The sequence below is a fragment of the Amblyomma mixtum genome, chromosome 1, assembly GCF_055824585.1.
Source record: "Amblyomma mixtum isolate Tamu chromosome 1, ASM5582458v1, whole genome shotgun sequence".
Taxonomy (NCBI): Eukaryota; Metazoa; Arthropoda; class Arachnida; order Ixodida; family Ixodidae; genus Amblyomma; species Amblyomma mixtum.
In genome coordinates this window covers 209,006,307-209,031,275 of record NC_143012.1, presented here as the reverse complement: position 1 = coordinate 209,031,275, position 24,969 = coordinate 209,006,307, and the positions used below count along the sequence as shown (strand labels likewise).

At 49.7% G+C, this 24,969-nt stretch overlaps 1 protein-coding gene across 1 annotated transcript in view; it reads right to left on the bottom strand.

Annotated features, from left to right (window-relative positions):
- Nucleotides 1–21,055: 21,055 nt before the first annotated feature.
- The window catches only part of LOC149370725 (uncharacterized), a 100,630-nt gene continuing 96,716 nt past the window's right edge, over nucleotides 21,056–24,969 (bottom strand). Inside the window, exon 10 of the mRNA XM_089562930.1 lies at nucleotides 21,056–22,506. Within this exon, the coding sequence (XP_089419056.1) occupies nucleotides 22,177–22,506 (330 nt within the window). The 3' untranslated portion in view covers nucleotides 21,056–22,176. The remainder of the gene's footprint in view (nucleotides 22,507–24,969) is intronic.

Here is a 24,969-nt window from a genome sequence, read left to right as displayed (position 1 = left end):
CTCAAGCGCGAGCTCGCCCTTTTGCGAGCTCAAAACGAAAAACTAGCCAGCGAGCTTAACTCGCTCAAATCCCAATTCCATACTCCGCCCGCGTCGAGCGACGAGGCAGAAAACATAACAGACAGGGAGATCCCTCCTCCTGTGGAGAGTAGCGCCGCGGCCATGGAGACCCGGGTGACCGCAATTGAAACACAATTGGCTGACCTCCCCAAAATTATCCATGATACCATCGCGCGTCAGGTGGAGAGTGTCATCGCACAGGTGACACAAGCCGTAACGCACATTATCCAAAAATGGATAAAAGACAATCCGCGCGTCCTTAAACGCGTAGGACCCATCAGGGACGCTAACCGCCCCTCAAAATTCAATAGAGCTATTCCCGATGAGTTTGACTTTTCGGAAGACTCCTGCACGTCTGCGCCGGGCACTAGCGGACTGGGGAGTCTAAACAACGTGACCCCACCCTCCGCCTCCGACCATGGCCCCCAACCCTAAGTCGCGAGCAAGAACAACTCAGCCGCTTACACTAACGCAGTGGAACTGCCGGGGTCTCAAGAACCACAAGAAGCGGATTCATCTCCGCCTCTTTCTTGAGAACCTTGAGTTCCTCGTCGCCGTGGTTGCCCTTCAGGAATCCGGCGCCGGTACCAAACTCACAAACTACACTACATTTCAACACAACCCGCAGACATGTATACTTGTTCACAAGCGATACACTGCGCAGGAGGTCACACTTCCAACAACACCGTCTTTCCCATACACGATGGTTTCAGTGCTGCCCCTAAAACGGTCTGACCCACCTGTACACATTCTAAATATTTACTGCCCACCGAAACTTAAGAACGTCACGTTCAATGAAATTTTCACTCAAGCTCTGCAGGTGGCGGGTAGGGATCCCCTCCTAATCGTCGGCGATTTCAACGCTGCGAGCAGGCTATGGGGATACCCCCGGGAGGATAGGCGTGGGAGGAAGCTTGCGGAACTTCTTTCCACACTTGGACTCACCCTGCACACTGACCCCGCCAACCCAACACGTGTCGGCAATTCCATTCAACGAGATACTTGCCCGGACCTCACATTTACACGCAACATACGTCATGCCGACTGGCTGAATACAGAGGACACTCTAGGTAGTGATCACTGTATTATCAACACAACCATTTACATGCGTCCCCTGAAACGCCCACTAAAACAAGCTCGTATCCCTGACTGGACGACTTTCCGCACCTCTCTACCTATCGTAGACCCCCTCCAGTCGGGATACGACGCCTGGTCCAGATCGCTCACGTCTACACTCACACTACACGAAAAGCAGATACAGCTCACAGAAACACAAACAGACGTGGACAACCACCTTCTCCACCTTTGGGAGGCCCGTCGCAGCCTCACGAAGCGATGGAAGAAACAGAAACATAACAGACGCCTAAAGAACCGCATCCTCGAACTCACACAACAGGCAGCGGAATATGCTACTCAGCTAGCCGACACTAACTGGGTGGACCGGTGCAACGCGGCTGCTCGCCAGATGTCTGGCCGCAACACGTGGCGCCTGTTCCGCGCTCTCATCGATCCAATACAAACACGCACGGAAACCCAACGCCAATTACATAGGGCCTTGCACAACTTTACAGGAACGACAGAACAGCTAGCGCACACGCTCAGGGATCGATACCTGTGCACCACTAAGGACCCCCGGCAGGCGGCGTTCTCGTATGCAGGCGAAGAGAACACGGAGCTGGACAAGCCTTTCCAACTCCACGACCTCCGGGCAGCCTTAAGCAAAATGAAGCGGGGCACTGCACCCGGGCGCGACAGGGTTACGGTCAAGCTCTTGGCCAACCTTCCCGACGCAGCCTACGCCGCGCTTCTCAAATACATCAATAGCATTTGGGACGGAGAGACTCCTCTCCCTCTCGATTGGAAATCGGCTCTCGTGACCTTTATTCCGAAGGCCGGCAAACCTATTGATGTGGAGAACCTTCGCCCCATCTCCCTCACGTCTTGTGTCGGCAAGCTTATGGAGACGATGGTGCGCGACAGACTCTCCGATTTTCTCGAAACACAGCACACTTTCGCGGACACCATGTTCGGTTTTCGCCCTCACAAGTCAGCACAGGATATACTTCTGCAGCTTCACCACGACATCTTAGATCCTGTCGAATGTCCCCACAACGACAAGGTGGTCCTGGCCTTGGATCTTAAAGGCGCATTCGACAACGTCAAACACGAAGTAATCCTGGACCACCTCAGTAACACCAACTGTGGCCACAAAACATTCAACTACATAAAACAATTTCTTACAGACCGTCAAGCCTACATACGCATACAAGATACGGAACACGGGCCATACACCATCGGCTCGAGGGGAACACCTCAAGGCGCGGTCCTGTCCCCCCTCCTCTTCAATTTGGCAATGCTTCATCTTCCCTCCAAATTGTCTTCTTTGCCCGGGATACATCACGCTCTTTATGCGGATGACATTACTATCTGGGCCACGCAAGGTAACCTGGGGCACATGGAATCCTGCCTGCAAGCAGCGGCGACCCTAGTCGACGACTACGCGGCCTACTGCGGACTCCAGTGCGCCCCATCTAAATCAGAATTTGTGCACATACGTCCCTCCCCTCGGGACACAACACCGCTTTGCATCAGTCTCCCCTCGGGACCGATCCGGGAGTCCAAGGAGATCCGCGTCCTTGGTCTCTTCATACACCATCAACGCAGGGTCGACACTACCCTAGCCAAACTTCGCACAGTGGGAGACCAGGTGGGCCGCATGGTCCGCCGGGTCTCCAACAAGCGGGGCGGATTACGAAGCAAGGATGCACTGCGGCTTGCCCATGCTTTCGTGACGAGTAGAATCCTCTACTCAACCCCCTACTTGCACCTGCGCAAACATGATGATGACCAACTGGAGGTCATCCACAGGAAAGTCATCAAGCGGGCTCTCGACCTCCCGGTCACCACGTCCAACCAGCGACTTCTGGCTTTGGGCGTGGTGAACACATTCCGGGAGCTTCGAGAAGCCCACTTAGTCAACCAATACACACGTCTTGCACAGACCACGTCCGGTCGCCGCCTCTTGGACCGGCTACACATCAAACATGACTACCATATTGAGGAAAGGGAGAGAGTGCCAGCACCCTGGAGACGCGCCCTCCGGGTCCGACCCCTTCCCCGCAACATGTCCAGAGAAGACCATAGCGGTCGTCGCCAGGCGCGCGCGGAAGCGTTGGCGCGATACTATGGTAACCAAGAACACGTGTATTACGTGGACGTTACCGGCCCACACCACGGGGGGTGGTACACGGCCGCAGTCGTACACAACACAAACACAGTTAACGGGCTGACTTTCAAAGCCTACAACGCAACACACGCGGAGGAGATTGCCATTGCTCTGGCTCTCACGAATCCCAAGTCAAAACACATCATCACCGACTCGCGAGGGGCCTGTCGGAACTACGAGTTGGGCTGGGCTCCCCCGCTTGCCTGGCGCATATTGGAATATAGCTGCCGATGCGAAGATCCAACTCCACGCAACCTGATTTGGGCCCCCGGTCACCAGGGCCTACAGGGAAACGAACAGGCCGATCAGGCCGCCCGCGCACTCTCTCCCCGGGCTATCTCCCTGTCCTTGGAAGCCTACTCCCAATCAGACAGTCTGGCCCTTACATTCAAACACATCACCGATTACTACAAGGAGGAGCACCGGCGCTACCCGGCCCCTTGTAAGGGACTGGATCGCGCTGACGAGCGCCTCCTCATCAAAATTCTTACTAACACTGTACTGTGCCCGGCGGTACTTAAACATTTCAACGAATCCTTTGATGGCACGTGCCAGTTCTGTGGGGAGGTGGCTGACACCTTCCACATGGTTTGGGCGTGTCAATCCAACCCATCCATCCCCCCCAACCCCAACCCCACCAGAGAGGACTGGGAGGCGGCCCTGCTCGGCTGTCAGGACCTAAATACCCAAAAGGCCTTGGTTCACCGGACGCGGGCGGCGTTGCTTGCCAATGGGGCCCCGGAATAGGGGCTCCACCTAGTATTGTTAAGGGAAAGGGCCAATAGGGCCCACCCCAATCACCTCTCTGTAAATATTTATTGCACTATAAATGTTTTTCACCACCACCATACTCGGCGACATCTACATAGATTGCCCCGTTGTACTTCCCGCACTTAGCATGTAAAGCTTTGGCTCTTGCCTTCCTGCGGTCCTCATGATGTATTGGATGCATGTTCTTGGGCAAAGGTTTTATGTACAAGCCCTTGTGCATTTCCCGCCTCATCTGAATTTTCGTGTCACCGGCTGGAACGTCAACTCCAATGCCGATCCTTTCCAATATGTCCCTTCCTGCGTTTGTTTTTGAAAGCCTACCGAGCTGCATCACCAAGTGCGCCTCCTGTAGTTCTTCTAGGGTGTTGTGCACCCCTAATCCCAGCAGCCTTTCGGTAGACGCATTCTGAGGCAACCCAAGGGCCGCTTTATACGCCTGCCTAATCATAGCCTCCACCTTTCCTTTTTCCGCCGCGTCCAACTTCAAATAAGGCGTCGCATACACTATTCTACTGAGCACAAATGCCTGCACTAGCTTACACAAGTCTTTTTCCTTAACACCTCTCTTACGATTGGCGATTCTCCTGATTAGCCGCACGGTAGCATTGACCGTATTTTTAAGCCTTCGCAAGGACTCGCTATTCTTCCTGTTAGTCTGCAGATACATACCCAGGATCCTGATCATTTGGACCTCAGCGACATTTACTCCCCCCCACTTTCACCTCTAAAGGTGGTGGCGGCATATAGTGCCTCGCATGTATCCCTCTTGGTTTATCCCTCAGCACAAAAACCTCGGACTTGGGCTGAGAGCACGAGAGTCCTGCTTCCCCTGCTAGCTCCTCCACAATATCCACCGCCTGTTGTAGAGTTTCTTCCAATTGTGCGTCACTGCCTCTTGTTACCCATAGAGTAATGTCATCCGCACAGGAGACTAGCGCACATATTCCGCGGTAGGGGCTTCCGATATATGTGATCCTGAGTGCGCAGATAAATCATGTAAGGTGTAGGACTTGTTGGGGTGGGAATGGGTGGATTGAGACGTAGCAATCGCAGTAGGCGTTGTCCTGTTTCTGTGCGACTCAGGAGGACTAATTGGTTGGTGCGTTGAGCCTCCATTCATTCGATAACTGTATTGTCGATACCAGTGGCTAGGAGACGTTTTGTGCTAACCGTCCGTGCAAGACGCAGGGCGGAGGTGACTGACAGCCGTGCGTATTAGGATGTCTGCCTGTTCTGTTTGCCGCTGAGTGAGTATGTGGTATGGAAGGTGGTATGTAATGCGGCTAATGATTAGTGCATTTGTCATATTGAGGGTCTCGCGTTCAGAGAGCCCATGATTGCGTGCTGCCACCCGCCTGATAAGTGCAGCGACGTGTTTGGTCTGTCTTTGCAAGAGCTCACGGGTGGCGGTTGCATCGAGTGTGTTGTTAATGAGAAGGCCGAGAATCTTCACCTGAGGCACAATGGGCACTCGTTTCCCGTACATGTGCAGTTCAGTCTGGGGGTCACTCGGGAGGGGCTTTAGCTGCAGGAGTTCCGATTTATTTGGACAGCAACGGAGGCCTGTGTTTGCTGAATGAGTGGTGGTGATGTCTATGGCAGATTACAGGATATCCTGGGCTGCTTGCGGCAGGAATTCAAACCGGCGTCCTATAATCGGGGCTGTGAGTCTTTCTCTCTCTCTCTCTGCTTTCACTCCCACCTATCTCCCCTTCCTTACGGCGGGGTTCGGGTGTCTACCGAGATGTGAGAAAAATTACCCAGACATTTCCTCTTTTAAAAAATGCGTTCAAAGCTGGCAGCGCTGCAACACGTTGTCGCGTTCCACTCTTTAGGTTGGTTGGTTTATGGGGTTTAACGTCCCAAAGCGACAAAGGCTATGGACGCCGTAGTGGAGGGCTCCGGAAATTTCGACCACCTGGTGTTCTTTAACGTGCACTGACATCGCACAGTACACGGGCCTCTAGAATTTCTCCTCCAAAGAAATTCTAGCCGCTGCGGCCGGGATCGAACCCGCGTCTTTTGGGTCAGCAGCCGAGCACCATAACCGCTGAGCCACCGCGGCGGCGTCGTTCCACTCTTTAAGGCGAAGCTTAAGGGTCTTCCAATTTTTTGTCTTTCGTTTTTGCGGAAAGCAAATGGCGCAGTATCTGACTCAAATATCTGGGTGGACACCTGAACCGCGCCGTAAGAGAAGGGAGGAAGGTGAGAATGAAAGAAGAAAGCGAGAAAGAGGTGCCATAGTGGACGTCTACGGAATAATTTCGACCACCCGGGGTTCCTTAACGTGCACTGACGACGCGCAGCACACGGGCGCTTTTTGAACCGCAGCGAGACCCTACGACTCTGCCACGAATGCTCAAGGTTTGAGCATGAATAAAGGCGCCTCTAGTAAATGCATGAGTTAGATAAATAAAATAAAAGGAATAAATAAAATAAGAATAACAAAAGTAGAAACCAGTAAAAAAGAAAGAGAAATAAGAAATGAGATGAAAAAGATGTAATGTGCAGAAAAAAATACAACTAAGAAAGAAAGGGAACCCGAACCGCGCTGAAAGGGAACAGATAAAGTAGGGAGTGAGAGAAGGAAAAAATTGGCAGAGGCTTAGCTTGGTTAAGCACGGAAGGTTGTGAAAGCAAATTACGAGCAAGTTTAGCGACTACAGTAGAGAAAGGCAAAAGCCTGAGGGCTGAACGGAAGGCCGGAATTAGCTTAAAGTGCTATTAAGCTGTCCACTAAACCACAGAGTTGGTAAGGCGCCCGTCCGCTCCTCCAAATGAACGCAGTCTACAAAGCTATGTCAGAGCCCATCAATGAACGCCGGAATTAGCTTAAAGTGCTATTGAGGCGTCCACTAAACCACACAGTTAGTAAGGCGCCTTTCCTTTCCTCCAAATCAACGCAGTCTACAACGCTGTCTATGTCAGAGCGCATCAATGAAGGCCGGATTTTGCTTAAAGTGTTACTGAGGTGTCCACTAAACCACAGAGTTGGTAAGGCGCCTTTCCTTTCCTCCAAATCAACGCAGTCTACAACGCTGTCTATGTCAGAGCGCATCAATGAACGCCGGAATTTGCTTAAAGTGTTACAGAGGTGTCAACTAAACCACAGAGTTGGTAAGGCGCCTTTCCTTTCCTCCAAATCAACGCAGTCTACAACGCTGTCTATGTCAGAGCGCATCAATGAAGGCCGGATTTTGCTCAAAGTGTTACTGAGGTGTCCACTAAACCACAGAGTTGGTAAGGCGCCTTTCCTTTCCTCCAGATCAACGCAGTCTGTAACGCTGTCTATGTCAGAGCGCATCAATGAACGCCGGAATTAGCTTAAAGTGCTATTGAGGCGTCCACTAAACCACACAGTTAGTAAGGCGCCTTTCCTTTCCTCCAAATCAACGCAGTCTACAACGCTGTCTATGTCAGAGCGCATCAATGAAGGCCGGATTTTGCTTAAAGTGTTACTGAGGTGTCCACTAAACCACAGAGTTGGTAAGGCGCCTTTCCTTTCCTCCAAATCAACGCAGTCTACAACGCTGTCTATGTCAGAGCGCATCAATGAACGCCGGAATTTGCTTAAAGTGTTACAGAGGTGTCAACTAAACCACAGAGTTGGTAAGGCGCCTTTCCTTTCCTCCAAATCAACGCAGTCTACAACGCTGTCTATGTCAGAGCGCATCAATGAAGGCCGGATTTTGCTCAAAGTGTTACTGAGGTGTCCACTAAACCACAGAGTTGGTAAGGCGACTTTCCTTTCCTCCAGATCAACGCAGTCTGTAACGCTGTCTATGTCAGAGCGCATCAATGAACGCCGGAATTAGCTTAAAGTGCTATTGAGGCGTCCACTAAACCACACAGTTAGTAAGGCGCCTTTCCTTTCCTCCAAATCAACGCAGTCTACAACGCTGTCTATGTCAGAGCGCATCAATGAAGGCCGGATTTTGCTTAAAGTGTTACTGAGGTGTCCACTAAACCACAGAGTTGGTAAGGCGCCTTTCCTTTCCTCCAAATCAACGCAGTCTACAACGCTGTCTATGTCAGAGCGCATCAATGAACGCCGGAATTTGCTTAAAGTGTTACAGAGGTGTCAACTAAACCACAGAGTTGGTAAGGCGCCTTTCCTTTCCTCCAAATCAACGCAGTCTACAACGCTGTCTATGTCAGAGCGCATCAATGAAGGCCGGATTTTGCTCAAAGTGTTACTGAGGTGTCCACTAAACCACAGAGTTGGTAAGGCGCCTTTCCTTTCCTCCAGATCAACGCAGTCTGTAACGCTTTCTATGTCAGAGCGCATCAATGAACGCCGGAATTTGCTTAAAGTGTTACAGAGGTGTCAACTAAACCACAGAGTTGGTAAGGCGCCTTTCCTTTCCTCCAAATCAACGCAGTCTACAACGCTGTCTATGTCAGAGCGCATCAATGAAGGCCGGAATTTGCTTAAAGTGTTACTGAGGTGTCAACTAAACTAAAGTCCCTAGATCAGCTTTGCTTTTTTTAGAAAAGCTCATACAGGGACTTTAAACTAAACCACAGAGTTGGTAAGGCGCCTTTCCTTTCCTCCAAATCAACGCAGTCTACAACGCTGTCTATATCAGAGCGCATCAATGAAGGCCGGAATTCGCTTAAAGTGTTACTGAGGTGTCCACTAAACCACAGAGTTGGTAAGGCGCCTTTCCTTTTTTCCAAATCAACGCAGTCTATAACGCTGTCTATATCAGAGCGCATAAATGAACGCCGGAATTAGCTTAAAGTGCTATTGAGGTGTCCAGTAAACCACAGAGATGGTAAGGCGTCTTTCCTTTCTTCCAAATTAACGCAGTCTACAACGCTGTCTATGTTTGAGCGCATCAATGAACGCCACAACAGAGGTCAAGCTAAAGGTCAAACGTGGAACCGCCGGGACGACGCTGAAAGGCTCAAAACCTAGCGCAGTATTGCTTTCGAAATAAAAGACGTGCCGGGTGGAGGTCTCCACCAGCATTTAGACCACCTGAGGGTCTTTCACGTGCACTGACATCGCACAGCGCACGGGCGTGTTTTGCGTTTCGCCTCCATTGAAACGCGGTCGCCGTGGTCGGGTTGGATCCCTGCTTCTCCTGCTCAGTAGACCAGCGTCTTAATCACAGAGGCACCGCGGTGGCGCACAACAAAGCTAAGATCAAAGTTGGGAATAATAAACGGCGAGGAATCAGCATGCGTCCTACTTGTTTAAGCAGCAGCGCTATGGATTCTTATGAATGCATGCAACCGGCTCGTTAACGTACCAGCTTGTTCATGCCGGCAGCCGCTGGAAATTTTGTCACTTTGCCGGAGGCGATGTTCGACCGTATCTCGTTGTGCTTGTTTACGATCGCTTCCTCATCATCTCGGCCCACTCCGACTAGCGCCACTTCACAGTCCGGGTTTGCGGCCCGTGGTGACAGGATAGCCAGGAGTTTCTTGAAGGTGGGTAGCCCGACCGCCACTCCTGGTTGTGCATTGTTCGCCGCCGTCATCAAGGCCAGGAGAGCCCAGGTCGCCGTCACGATCGCCATAGCTCTTGCTTCTCGATCCTGTTGCACTGTGCGCGCGCCTCGTGCCATCCGTGCAGTTCTCCTCCTTTTCTTTGCGAATTGTTTCGGGGACGCGTGACCCAATCCTCAACATGGTGCGCAGTTCGATGGAGGCGACACGCAAAACACGCCCGCATGCTGAGCGATGTTAGAGCGCGTTGAAGAACCCCAGCAGACTATTCCGGAGCCCTCTAAGCACCCTTTTCTTTGTTTAGTATTTCTCTCCCATCTTCCTCTGTCCACTCACGGCGCGGTTGGGGTGACTAGCGTGATGTGAGACACTGACTGCGCCTTTTATTACCTTAAAATCCAAAATGAGGACACTGTGCTGTGCGACGTCGTTGCATAATATACAAAAAACTAGATCATCGATACTGAATTGTGGTGCCTCTTTCTCTTCTTTTAGTAGAAACCGCGGTGGCTCAGTGGTTATGGTGCTCGGCTGCTGACCCAAAAGACGTGGGTTCGATCCCGGCCGCGGCGGCTAGAATTTCTTTGGAGGAGGAGAAATTCTAGAGGCCCGTGTACTGTGCGATGTCAGCGCACGTTAAAGAACCCCAGGTGGCCGAAATTTCCGGAGCCCTTCACTACGGCGTCTCTCATTGCCTGAGTCGCTTTGGGACGTTTTATCTTTAAACGATAACATATTCAGTAATATGTGGGCTCACAAGGTCGCCAAGAGCCATGGGCTCGAAGCCACCTAGTATAATACCCACTAGGGCTCAGTGCTGACAATAAACGTTTTCCAATCCAAAAACACCACAAAATAAATAACTTAAAAAAAATCTCCTGTGCCCCTTGGTTTCTGTGGCTGTTGGCTTCTGTCATATTTATAACGAGCCCCTCATCCCCTTTCCTTGTTTGCTTAATTGCTTAGCGAGGGCCTCGATTCTGGCAGCCTTGACGCCTTAGGAAGCATAAGAGGGTTCTCACGCAGCTTCCACCCTCTCCGTTCGATGACGTTCTACGTCACACCTGCGGTAACTCAGGACGTTCTACGTCCGCCGCTTGTGAACGTGGGTGGCGCTGATGAACACTCTCAAGGTTAGGTTACTTGTAAAGATAAATACCCCTGAAAGCAGAAGAATTGACAGCGTCGCCGTAGCTCAGAGGTAGAGCACCGGACGCGTAATTCGGAGGTCGTGGGTTCGGATCCCACCGGCGGCAGGTGGTTGTTTTTTTTTCTGCTTTTCTAATCAGTTATCTTTAAACGATAACATATTCAGTAATATGCTAAAGTGATCAACACCACAAAATAAATAACAAAAAAATCCCCTGTGCCCCTTGGTTTCTGTGGCTGCTGGCTTCTGTCACTTTTAGTAGAAAAGCACTCGCTGCATATCGGCGAAATCCATGTGATGAGTTAAGCCTTCTGGTGGGTCACGTGGCAGACACGCGGCACTAGAGAAATAGGCCGCCGGCGTACGTTTTCATTTTCGTGGCCTGTTGTATCCATTGGTTTAAGTATCGGTTTCGATTTGACTGTTGCGCTGTTTGCTTGTTTTTGTTAGTGTAGTTGGGAATCGGCTGTTTGAGTTCCGTGCCTGTTATCTATGGATACTTGCGCGCGTCGAATAAATTGCGTCTTTGGTCATCGTTCGCATCGAACTGTGGTCTGTTCGCACGGCCGCCTCGGTTGATACAACATTGGCGACGCGAGGATGAGAGAGATCAAACGAAGTTTGAGCCCCTAACGTAATCGGGCAAAATAAATTAATCTAAAGTAAAATCGCCTCTTCCCGTAGTTTCAAACAGGCTGCTGGCATGTTTTGCCATTACCAGTTGGCAAAATCTTTCCTGTGCAGCTGATTTTAGCTTTTCTGCGTCATTTCATAGAGGCCCAGGCCGCTCTTGAAGAAGTCGCAGGTCGTGGAGGGCCCGGCGGATGCTGAAGTTGTGGGTTGCATCTCGCCTGCTTTAGTGTCATGGCATTTCGGTGGTGCGATTACGGACAAGCGACAAGAACTGTTTCGACGAGATTTTCATGTATGACTTTGAAGAAGACTGACGCCTACCATAAATGCGTTGTATATGGTAGCAGCAAAAGCAAACAGCAAATAGGATTGTGTGACTCCGGATCGGTTAATGCGCTTGTCTACCGAGCCGGGGTACCTGGGTTCACCCGACCGCGGCGGCAGCGTTTTGTTGGAGGCGGGTCGCAAAAGGCACCCGTGTGCTGTGCGGTATCGGTGCACGTTAATGATCTCCAGGCGGTCGAAATTATTCCAGAGACCTCAACTACGGGACATCTCTCTCTCTTTCTTCTTTCACTCCCACCTTCCTCCCTTCCCTTACGGCGTTTTTCAGGTGTCCACCGAGGTATGTGAGAGAGATACTGAGCTGTTTCATTTCCTCAAAAACCAATTTACTAATTTACCAAGCTTTTGTCTAAACTACAAAGGAAAGTGTTTGCGCTCCTCATTGACAGCGAAATTATTGCATTCATTGCAAAAACAAAATAGCGCGTGGCGCTATTTGCTTGATTGCGCAGCTGACCCCTACAGCGTCAAAGAGCTGCACTACACTACTACGTTGCATATTTGGGAGGGAAACGCTTACCCTCCATTCTGGCTTGAAGCTCGGGGAGGGCGAAGCAGCGATATCGAAAGTTGACTGGCTTGAAGCTCGGGGAGTCCGAGCAGCCGTATTGAACGTCAGTGATTGTTTCAGGAGGGAGATGCTTGACCCCTCAATATTGACTTGGCACTCGGGGAGGTCGAGCAGCCATGTTCGTCCATGAGAAATCTGTTACGTCATTGATTGCCACGTTTAGTACTGACTAGAGTGACGAAGAATGACCTCAAGCAAAAAAAATAAGAATATTTTGCAGTATTTGACTCCGAATAATGCCAATATTTGGAAGTGGGCAAAAGAAATGGCACTGTCTACATCGTTTTTATGGGTGTGCTTTTGCCAGAACAATTTCTTCAACGATCTGGTCGCCCACCAGTCTCATGGACACAATGGTTTAAGCCTTTTGAACTCGAATTTTTCTGGTGGAGCACCAGCCCCAGCTGAAAGCAAAAAGTCATTGTTGGTTTACATATTGGGAGATGAAAGCCGCAGAATCGACTTCGCCCAAATCGCGTCGCAAGGATAGACAAATGAGTCACAGCCTTGCACTGATGATGCGACACCAGATATATATAAGCAGACACTTACTCTTCTGGAGAGAGAGTTTGCAACTGAATGTCGCTTGGTGATTAAAGGCATCGTTTTCAGTATCGCTGTCAGCAACCTAGCGAATCTGTTGCCGAGTGTGTAGCTGCTCGTGTAACGGCCTCAAGAAGGCGGATGAGCGGCTCCCTCTTCGCTTTCTCACCGATACATTGCTGTGCCAGGCAGCACTAAAATATTCTGACCCCATCTTTAGCTCCAGCTGCCCTCACTGTAGAGCGGTGTCTTCTGACACCTATCATATGCTGTGGGCCTGCCCAAGCAAGAGGACAACCACTCGCCTTTACACGAACACCATTCAAAGCTCAGGAAGAAGGAGTAGGGTGCTACCGGAAAAGGAGGCAGCCAGAGCCGGAACCACTCCAGCGCCTTCCCGCCCCTGGGGAACCATGCAGCGATACGCAGCGATAGCCGCTCCAACAAAAGGTTAGCTGGCCGGCAGAGGCCTCCCAATCTATTGACGCTCGAGAGAAGGAATTTCAAATCCAATTACGATCCCGATACAGAGAAACTGCCCGCCTTAAAAAAGAGTTGGCTGAAATTAAACGCTTCTTACAAGCGCCTTAGGTAAATACGGCCACTGTGGCTAGAACGCCACTCACTGCGCCCCACACATCGACCAATAACGCGATGGAAACAGACGCAATTCCCCCCAGTTCCCCCACCGCGTCCCAGTCTTCGGCCCAGAGTCCCAGAGTCGGAAGCCGACCCCCCGCAGCCGTCGAAAGCGCCTTCCAATCTCAGCGCAGATATCAAAACTCTGTCAGAGAGAACTAGCGCTATATATCAACGGAACAAGAAACCTACCAAGGCCTCGTTACCGCCAAGTCTGCCGAGATAGATATTCGCTTTGCAACATTACAGCGACAAGTATCCCAAATAGCCACCTGCATGAGCAAATAATGGATAGGCTTACAACCATCGAGACCCGCCTACTCCCCTCTTGGCTCTGTCCACGACCCCACAACCATCTATACCCCAAAATGGTTCCACGCCAAAAATTTGAAGTTTGGCAATGCAATTGCAGAGACTTCCGCCGAAAGCGGGCCCACCTGTAGCTCCATATCCAACAAACACCGTCTGTTACAACCCCAGACGTGACTGCATTGAAAGAAGCTAGGGGCAGGGCTGCACTGCCAGGCTATAAAGCATATCTGCCACCCCATTATGACACGAGCAACGCTGCCGGCTACTTCACAGCCACGCTGGTGCATAGAAACATCACCGCGGTTCAACATTTTATAAACGAATCAGAAGAAGATTACAGCCTACTTGAGATAGTGACAAGGCAAAAAAGGAGACACAAATCTCTTCATCCTTAATGTATACAACTCGCCCAGAAACAAAGCCAACGGACTCCCGCACCTGTTGATAAACACAATAAAGCTGGCTGCTTGAGCTGAAGCAATAATTGTGGGAGACTTCCACTCACAACTCCCAGCATGGGCATATAACAAAGCAACTGCGAATGGAACTGCCCTGGCAAATAATTAATCACTAGGGCTCGAACGCTAAACAACTCGAGCGACCACACACGCATGGCTAACAGTGCATGCGTAGACACATCTCAAGACTTATCCCTGTGCAAAAACGACAAGGATGCAAAGTGGGTCAACACCAGGCAAAATTTTGGTAGTGATTGCTTCATCCTTAGCATTACTTTCCCCAAAATAAAACTCAAAGAGAGAGCAAAAGAAATACGAACCACGGATTGGGGCAAGTTGAGAGAACTTTGCAATAAAACAGCTCCAAAGGAGATCTCTAACCTTGGCGGCTTGGTTATTTCCCTGAATGAGGATGTCAGCTCCGCTAGTCTTGTGGTGCTAGTTGAAAAAGCGGACCAAATTGCAGTCTCAAAACTCTTACACCTGCGGCAGCACAAAAAGGCCTCCGCAAACCCTCTAAGAAGCAAAAAAACACAACAAGCGACTCCGCAAAAAGATCTCTGAAATCGAGAGGCGAATCAAGGAACATGCACTTACTCTCTAAACACAACAATGGAATCAAATATGTGAAAGCATCAATGCACAGCTTAGAAATAAAAAGACATCACACCTTCTAAGACACCTGCTTGACCAAGAACAAACACGTCCCATGCAACAAACTCAACTGCACCGACTTATACATAAATATGAGGGTACAACTCAAGACCTAATCAAAGAGCTAGCAGAACGCTATCTAAACACAGATGAAGTTACCATACAACCAGACTACCGGGGGACTCCTAACCCATATTTAGATGTCGACATCACAGACGCAGAGGTCTGGTACGCAAGTGGAAAACTGCCGACGACATCTGCGCCACAGTAACAAATAAGACTCTCAGGAACTTAGACACAACGTCGATCGCGGTGGTTACATACCTTGTGAACAAATAATGGCATGCAGGCAACAGATCACCAGACGGAAAACACACGACAATCACTTTTATTCCTAAAGCGGGTAAGAAAGTCAGCACTGAGAATCTACGTCCAATTTCATTAACATCATGCCTAGGCAAACTAATGGAGCATGTCATTTTCAACAGTTTACAAAACTATGTGGAGGACATGAACCAACTATTTAAAACAATGTTAGGATTCAGGGCCCAACTATCTGCACAGGACGTGCTCTCGCAGCATAACAAGGACACAATTGAAGCTGACGTGGGAATAGGAACGAAAGAAATATTGAGTTTAGACATTATTGAAGCTTTCGACAGCGTCACCCGCAAAGCCATTTTGACAAACTTGCCAGAAATCAACCCCAAAGAAAGGACGTACAACAACATCCGATCCTTGCTCACTAACAGAACAGCAGTGATAACGGTCGGAACAATAGAGTCTGTCCCAGTCACACTAGGATGCAAAGGAACACCAGAGGGCTCCGACCTGTGCCCTTTCCTTTTTCTTTTTAGGAGAACTATGACTTCGCCCCCCCCCCCCCCCCCCTCAAATAAATGTCTACGTCGATGGACGATCCGTCAAAGAGGTAGAAACCATGAGGATACTGGGGTTGTATTTACAAATAGAAAGAAGAATGACACACTCACTAAGCTAAAACGCATGCTAGAAGTGACGATGTGATTAATCCGCCGCATAGCTAAATAGCTAATCGAAGACAAGGAGTCAAGGAAAGAGATTTATGCCGAGTAGTGCAGCCCTTTCCACTAAGCCCTCTATGCCACCCGTTATCCCAAATTTGAGAAAGCAGAAAAGGCCAAATTCAATAACATGATACGGCAGGCCTACAAAGCTGCCTTAGGACTCCCACAAAATGCCCCAACCGAAAGGCTTATGAGGTTAGGAATACACAACACCTACAATGAACTGAAAGAAGCCCATTTAATGGCTCAAACAGCGAGTATAGCGAATTACAGAAGTGGCAGGAGTATTCTTATCAGGCTTGGAATTAACTTTCAGCCTAGGAATAAAGACGCTAAAGTCGACTTGCCACGCGACTACAGGACATCCCTAATAATCTAACCACTCCCCAAAAACATGCACCCCATACACCATGAGGATAGGAAACAAGCTCGAGCCAAAGCTTTACATAATAAATACGGACAGTGTGCTGGAACACTCCATGTAGATGCAGCAGAATACAAACATACGAATGCCTTTGCAATTGTAGCTGTGAACGAGGATGGTAACCACATTGTCTCGGCAACAGTCAAACGAAGTCCTCTAAAACGGCAGAAGAGGCGCGGCTATAGCCTTCGTCCTAGCGTATACCCAAGAGAGCATCATTCTCAGTGACTCCAAAGTACCTGTCAATAATTTCGCAAAAAGGCGAATCACAAACACCTGCCTTAGAACCCTTATCGCCACCAAATTATAACGAACTGATATGGGTCCCAGCCCATTCGGGGAATCCGGGGAACGACGTAGCCCACGATAAAGCCCTAGATTTCGTCGATCGGGCAGTGGATGAGTCTGGCTCCCTGAATTTTACGAAGGACTCCATGATCACATATCATGATCGCACCAATCATTTTAAACTACAAAGGAGAACTTACCCCCTCCGGACAAAAGCTTGACTAAAGAACAAGAGCTTACGTGGCGCCGTCTACAGACGAGATCGATACGCACCTCATCACTCCTCGCGCGCATTTATCCGGATTTATACAACCCAAACTGTAAACACTGTGGCAAAAGAGCCAACTACTATCACAGCCTGCCGGGTTGTAAAATAGAGCCCCCTCCGGGTGATCTAGTTCCGCTCCTTCTATCGAGCAGTGGGAGACTGTGCTGGCTTGCCTGATCCCAGAACGCAAGTTTTGGCAGTGTAGTCGGCTGACAAAGTCGTCGAGAGCTATGTACTCTCGATCACTTAACGCAACCTCTTACAAAGCTCTTTCCGGCGAATAAAGTGTTTTACATTTAACCTGCCACTTCAACCCGGCTATTCCCCAAACCCTAACCCAACTTGGGGAGACTGGAGGCCATCCTGCTCGGCTGCCACGACTTACAGGCCCAACAAGCCATAGTCGGGCGCGCCCGGGCGGCGGCCACCGCCACTGGGGTCCCAACTAGGAACCTCCACCTAGTGCTAGTAAGGATAGGTCCTTTGCAGGCTGATCCAAGCCCACTCTGTGTCCCTTCCAAATAAATGCTTTCACCACCGCCACCTCAGCGATTTGGATAATATTGTAAGGTAACGTTACAAAGAAGTCACTCTTGCACCGAGGAACACCACCAGCCAGTCAGGTCAGCACGAGACGGAGCAGAGTCACTTTGTCTTTTTCCAATCGCCCGTTGCGTTCTTCCTCATCTTCTAAGGACATGTCTCTTCCCCGCGACATGTCTCTGGACATGTCGCGGGGAAGGGGTCGGACCCGCAGAGCGCATCTCTACGCTTTTAGCACTCTATCCCTTTCCTCAATGTAGTAGTCGTGTTTGATGTGTAGCCGGTCCAAGAGGCGGTCACCGGACGTGGTCTGTGGAAGACGCGTGTATTGGTGGACTAAGTGAGCTTCTCTAAGCTGCCGGAATGTGTTTACCACGCCCAAGGCCAGAAGTCGCTGGTTGGACGTGGTGACCGGGAGGTCGAGAGCCCGCTTGATGACTTTCCGGTGGATGACCTCCAGTTGGTCATCATCATGTTTGCGGAGGTGCAAGTAGGGGGTTTAGTAGAGGATTCTACTCGCTACGAAAGCATGGGCAAGCCGCAGTGCATCCTTGATTCGTAATCCACCCTGCTTGTTGGAGACCCGGCGGACCATGCGGCCCACCTGGTCTCCCACTGTGCGAAGTTTGGCTAGGGTGGTATCGACTCTGCGTTTGTGGTGTATGAAGAGTTGGTGGACGCGGGTCTCCTTGGCCTCGCGGATCGGTCCCGAGGAGAGACTGATGCGAAGCGGAGTTGTGTCCCGAGGGGAGGGACGTAAGTGCACAAATTCTGATTTAGCTGGGGCGCACTGCAGTCCGCAGTAGGCCGCGTAGTCGTCGACTAGGGTCGCCGCTGCTTGCAGGCAGGACTCCATGTGGCCCAGGTTACCTTGCGTGGCCCAGAGTGTAATGTCATCCACATAAAGAGCGTGATGTATCCCGGGCAAAGAAGACAATTTGGAGGGAAGACGAAGCATTGCCAAATTGAAGAGCAGGGGAGACAGGACAGCGCCTTGAGGTGTTCCCCTCGAGCCGATGGTGTATGGCCCATGTTCCGCATGCGTATATAGGCTTGACAGTCTGTAAGAAATTCTTATGTAATGGAATGTTTTGTGGCCACAGTTGGTGTTACTGAGGTGGTCCAGGATTACTTCATGTTTGTTCAGCTTCATGTTCAGCTTCCTGTTCTCTTCGCCTGCATACGAATACGCCGCCGGCCGGGGGTCCACAGTGGTGCACACGTATCGATCCCTGAGCGTGTTCGCTAGCTGTGTTGTCGTTCCTGTAAAGTTGTGCAATGCCCTATGTAAGTGGCGCCGCCGCGGTGGCTCAGTGGTTATGGTGCTTGGCTGCTGACCCGAAAGACGCGGGTTCGATCCCGGCCGCGGCGGTTGAATTTCTTTGGAGGAGAAATTCTAGAGGCCCGTGTGCTGTGCGATGTCAGTGCACGTTAAAGAACCCCAGGTGGTCGAAATTTCCGGAGCCCTCCACTACGGCGTCTCTCATAGCCTTAGTCGCTTTGGGACGTTAAACCCCATAAACAAACAAACAAACATAAACAAACAAACATTTGTTCCTTTTTCCGTGTGACTGTGTTGTAAAGTAGCGCGCTTAACAATGATGCAGAGATAAAACTTCCTAATCAAACACTGTGCTACGCTAAAATGTTTGCATACAAATTTATGTCGTCTGCACAGCTGTTTCGTGAAGGTCTGTACTAACCCCGTCTAGCGGTAGACCTCTCTACTACGTCTACGAATGTCAGCGCGTTCTCAGTTCGGTTTCTTTTGGGTCCCCCCTCGTATATATATATATATATATATATATATATATAAAGGGATTGCATTGCTGACTGCATGATTTATTGGTCCACCATGTGGTATACTGTAAGATTTCTGGGTGAACGAGTGCTATGTGAAGAAGACTCCTTATTTTATATCTTGTTGAGTTGATGGGGTTTAAGCTCTAAAAGCGACTCAGGCTATTGTGGTGGTGAAAACTCTTATTTGATGAGATAGAGTTTGGGAGCCACAGAGTGGCCGCGCTACATGGTTGGCGTCCTTAGTCCGGGACACCGCATGACAAAGCCCCGTCTCTCGCCCGTTTCACCAGAGCCCTTTGGGACTCAAGCGAGGAGCAGTTGAGGAGGGCAGTCTCCCATGCCTCTCTGGAAGGGGTAGGGGAAGGGGGGAGGTGGGGATTTTGAGTACATGCCCACACCATGTGAAAGATATCACATGGCCGAGGGGTCTAAGGGGCCAGACTCAAGGCTATGAGGGACGCTGTAGTGAAAGGGCTCCGGAAATTTCGACCATCTGGGTTCTTTAACTTGGAGACATCGCACAGTACACGCGCGTCTAAAATTTATCTTCCATCGAAATTCGACCGCGGCGTCCGGGATCGGTTGAACACTTTTAGTGGAACTAACTTAAGGGACACTGTTGCGGTCCATGGCTCCAATAATATTAAATCAGTTTCGTCAAAAAGGCAATGATTTAGTACATATTATTCCTAGAGAGAATCTTATGCACTATTTCTGAAAGTAGTGATAATGATACAATTATTGCAAACCCCAAAATGTTGTTTTCTGTTCATACACCTGCCTTGTAGTATTAGCTTTTGAAAACGGCTCTAACTGACTTTTCAAGTTACTTAGAAGTGTGCAGTAGTTTTCTGTGAGTCATGTTACGGTACTGTCGGGAGCAAAAATGGTACATAATACTAGCGCTTCGGTTAGACTTGATTGGCGCGTAACTGTCTAGCAGCGCCCGTTGTAGAGACAGGCAAGGAGGTGACCGTTTTCATCCAGCGGCATGCCGGCGCGCTATTTCCGATGCGTCGCGCTCATTGCGATGCGTGGCGCTCCAGGTTTCTCCACCTTTCCGTGGAGTCAGGACTGCAAAAGAAAACAAATAACTTCTTTGATGATAGGAAAAAGACTGATAGCAAAAAAGTGCAAGCCCGCCGAGGGGGCGTCTCCAGATATACTGACTGTTATAGTGGAGTCTTACGATATATAAAAAGATGTTGGCAAAAAAAATTGTTGGCGAAGCCCTTAGAGTTAAAAATTTCAGAGGTGGGCTGGCTTCTGGTCGTGGGTGGTTACCGGCAGCCCGCGCTTGAGGGCGACCTGGACCAGCATGCCTGGATGATCCAGCTAGTACGCAAGTCAGCTGTTCCGCTGGGGCCCCGACCACCCGGCTCCTCCGAGTTAGTATGCTAATTGAAAGTTTTCTCTCTTCCTCTCACGCTCCCTTCCGTGCACGTTGACCAGGATGGGAGTGTGTGTGCGGCTACCGAAAATTCCCAGCCACCACTCCTTTGTTTCTTTGCGTGGGTGAATAACCCTGACGGCCCTTTTGAAAGCATTGTTGATGGCGAAACTGCGCGACGGCGCACGCAGAAAAAAAACGAAGAAAACATGCAACACCGCACTCAGAAATTGCGGTTTATTCGCATCACCACTCGTACAAATACATGCCAGATTCTTTCATGCAAACATTAAGAAATAAAAATAGCACAAGAAAACAAGAAAAAAATTACCAAGAAAACACCCGTAAATTAATAAATCCATTAACAATCGCGCATACATTATAACAAGTGCAACAAAATTAGGCGCGAGTGAAAACAGTAATTCTTCAACCAAGGTAGAGATAGACGCAGCGCTAACGCTAATGCCTTAAGGTGTTTTGACTTCGTTTTCTGTAACTATCTGTCTTCAAAGGCTGCCTATATTTTTCTTTACAACTTTGCAGTTTTGAACATGCCCATCACATCAGGTAGGATAAGGGTCATAAACGTTTCTTCTATCTGTTAATTCTACAAGCTAACTGTTTTTTAGCACGCCAAAGCACATAAAGCTAGTCTAACCGGGAGGTCCTGTAACGTTTTCTGTGCTTCTTTCTCGTAATATACCCGTATGCGACCAAAAATTCACCTTGGTCTTCATCCGGCGCTGTTTAAAAAATTGCGACGTAACAACCGATGCGATCATCTGCGCTCGTGTACTCTAGTTAGCAGAGCCCTGTACTACAAATTCTGAAGGTAGCAAAGACTTGGAATAACACAGAGACGTAGCACATTACTTGTCGAATTAGTGATGGCCTCCAGCACTTCCTACAAAATGTAAATCATTGCTCGGCAAAAACGCTTTCATTAAAGAACTAAATTCACGAGGTGTTTAGAACTTCGACATTTGAGGAGCAAAAAAATCATCTGCCATGCTTCACTAGAAGCCGCAGTTTATATTGACAAATAACGGAGCTTAAAGCGGAGTTCATGAGCTATATGGCGCCGGGAACAGCAGCGGCTTTCGCAGGCTTTGTTTGCTTTTATATTCAGGTGCTTCGTATTGCAACAAGAGTGTGCTCACTAACTGCATCCATCACCTCACTACCTAAACATTGCTCCATTATTATTGCAAGCTTTTTTTCTGTATATAAATTTGAAGGCTTCCGCTTCAATCGCGTCTTTGTCTTTAACCAAACGCTACATGCCCCTGCGCCCTTCCTCAAATGACATGCCAAATAAACAGCGACCTCCTAACACTCCACGCAAATGTTTCCCTCCTTGTATCGAAATGAGCAACAGTACCGCCTTCTAAACCAAGGTTTCGCGTTTGCGCCCTGTGTGCTCTGCATTTTCTGTAGCGCAAGGAAATGAATAAATACCGTACCAAACTGGCTGCATAAAACCGCATTTGGACTTCTATTTTGGTTTTTAGATATCGTTATCGTCGTCAGCAGTAAGTCGCTCGCACAATGGCACCACGAGTGGAGCTGCGCCCGCAGCCAGGCACAACTGCGAATCACCCGGTGCTCTTGGTGATCGCCTCTTGGCTCCCGATCCCTTCGGTGCCTTCCGTCTTTCCTTCCATCTTTTCATTCTCCTTGGAGGCAAGCTTGGCGGCGGCTCCTTCGTCTCCACCGCCTCCGGCTCCTTCGTCTGCTCCGCCTCCAGCCAATGGGGCTTCTTCGGCTGCTTCGGCGGCGCTACGCCGCTCACTCCGCATGCAACACACGCCCACCACGGCCACTAAGACGGCGATGACGGAGGCAACGATGCCCAGGGCGCCCAGCAGCGCACCGCTGTCGTCGGCACTCGTGTGCCGTTCATTCATCTCGTCGAACTCGTTTCTCTGCAATGTCGAGGCGGAGAAAAGGTCAGCACATATGTCTCTTAGGTATACCTCCTCGTTACATGGGCGCAATGAAGGGACATCGGCACAGAGAACAGAAACGGTTTGGTTTATGGGGGTTTAACTTCCCTAAGTGACTCAGGCTATGAAGAACAACGTCATGAAAGCCTCAGGAAATTTAGACCACCTGGTGTTCTTTACGCGAACTGAAGTAACACAGTACACGGGCCTCTAGAATTTCAACTCCATCCAAACTCGACCGCCGCGGTCGGGACGAACCCGCATCTTTCGGGTCAGCAGCCGAGCGCCATTAGCACTGAGCACAAAGAACAGAACTGTCATGGGAGTTTACCTCCATATCTTTGTTCCTTCGTGAAAAGAATCATCTTACGCTGACCTGTCCATCTATTCACGCTTACCTTGTTAGGAAGCACACAGGCCAGTTTCGCCAGCAGACATTCGCTATACAGAATAACATGGAGGGCACACCACTTTGAAAAAGTTGTCCATCTTTCAAGACACCGAGAAGAAGCATGTTCCTAGAAATGACCTAGGAGCCTCTTTTAATGGCGATCTTGCGGTATTCTTTACGCAAAGAAGTATTTTTAGTTTAAAGTTCCCAAGTTGCATATGGCCTATATGGGAGACGCCGTACTGTAGAACCGCGGATTAGTTTCGACCATTTGGGATAATCTGACTCGCAGCCATATGTACAACGCAGTACATCGGCATATGAGCATTAAGGTGGCGCAGAAAGCTAGTTGATCAACAGTGAAGTGTCGGCACCTGTGCTGAAAAAGCTTCAACGATCCGTGCGTTTCACACATGTTACTCTAAAACAAAAGTCCTAAATTTCTCTTCCGAGGTGAAGTTTTGTTCGGGAGATGGCGCCATTGACGTCGGAACAACAGCGTAATGATGGCGGTTTTCATGAAAACTAATTGAAGCAGGACGTCGTGATCAATTTTCAGACTGATTAAGTTGCTTCACCTTTTATGTCCACGGTCCTATCAATAGCGTGCAAGGAAAAACTGTGCCGATGTTAGCGCTGTCAGGATGTGGAGATGAACTGTACTATTTGCGTGGTTAGCCGATCAACGTTCTGTCCGAAGGAAAAAAAATCACGATGAGTGGTCTTCCTACATCTGCGTTCCCTATAGTCCTGGAGGGGACTGCTGAGCTGATTTCTAGGGATCGTGGTTTGAATGACCAGTCGGTAGTTTTCGATGCTTGCGCGGAAGAGTCCGATAACAGCGACGAACTTGAGGTTCACGAAACTTCCAAGTGGGTCCCTCGTAAGGCGAAAAAAGCATAAAATAAGCCCCTACTGAGCAGGCACCAGCGGACCTTGTCTCCTTATAGACACGGGGCAGGTAACCTTCACCGCCATGTTGACACTGGAGGTAACTGATGTCGTCATCATTGCGAGCCAGCTACCGAATAACAATGCCTTAAGTACCGATGCCCATACAGGCACCCCTCGTCCCTCGATATTGAAGACACAGCAGTTGGTGAAGCGCTGCTGTGGCTCAGTGGTTATTCCGCTCGGTTGCTGACCCGAAAGACGCGGGTTCGATACCGGCAGAGGCGGTCGCATTTTGATAGAAGCGAAATTCTAGAGGCCCGTGTACTGTGCGATGTCAGCGCTCGTTAACGAACCCCAAGTTGCCGAAATTTCCGGAGCCCTTCACTACGGCCTCCCTCATAACCTGAGTCTCTTTGGGACGCTAAACCCCCCTAAACCATGAACCAAACAGCAGTCAATCGACAGTGTAACGGTTGCCATTGCTCAGAAAAATGTCTTCCATCGCTTTAGCTCAAGCACCATCAAAATGAACAGTAATATGTTTGCCAACAATAGAAGCGCGGTTCTTCTCCATGTAACGATGCGTTTATGCACTGGTTTTAAAGAGACAAAAAAAAAAGCTAGAAGAGAGGTTGAACGCAGCCAGTAGTAGAACGTTTGAAGGCTCGCACATTGTGCATGCGCTATTTTACCACTCCGGAACCTTTCTGAAGGAAGCGATGCAAGCCGAAGGAGCGTCGACAGCCGGTTGCAAACTTTGCGATTGGTCCGTCCGCCGGAAAGAGGTTATCATTTTGCATGTTTTACAGGCCTAGTAAAAAAGCTTTATTAAACGCAATGCACTGTAGAGAGCTGGATATTATACACAACGTGCGCACTGTACTCAACTTAAACGCATCCCTTTAAACAGAGAGAGATAAACTAGTGCTTTGGGACAGTAGGTCCATGGGTCCCCGCTCGACCCCACAGCACTATGCGTTCAAGAGTTCATGGAGTTCCAAGACGTGGGCGTCCTGGTCAGTGGCGTTCTTCTGCCTGGCCTGGTCCAGAGCGCCGTAGGATCTCACATTCCTCCCAAGTGGTCCGTAGCTGCAGGCCCCGCGGGTGATGGTTCACAGGGCATTCAAAGAGATTGTTGGTAAGAGTAGCGTGGGGTG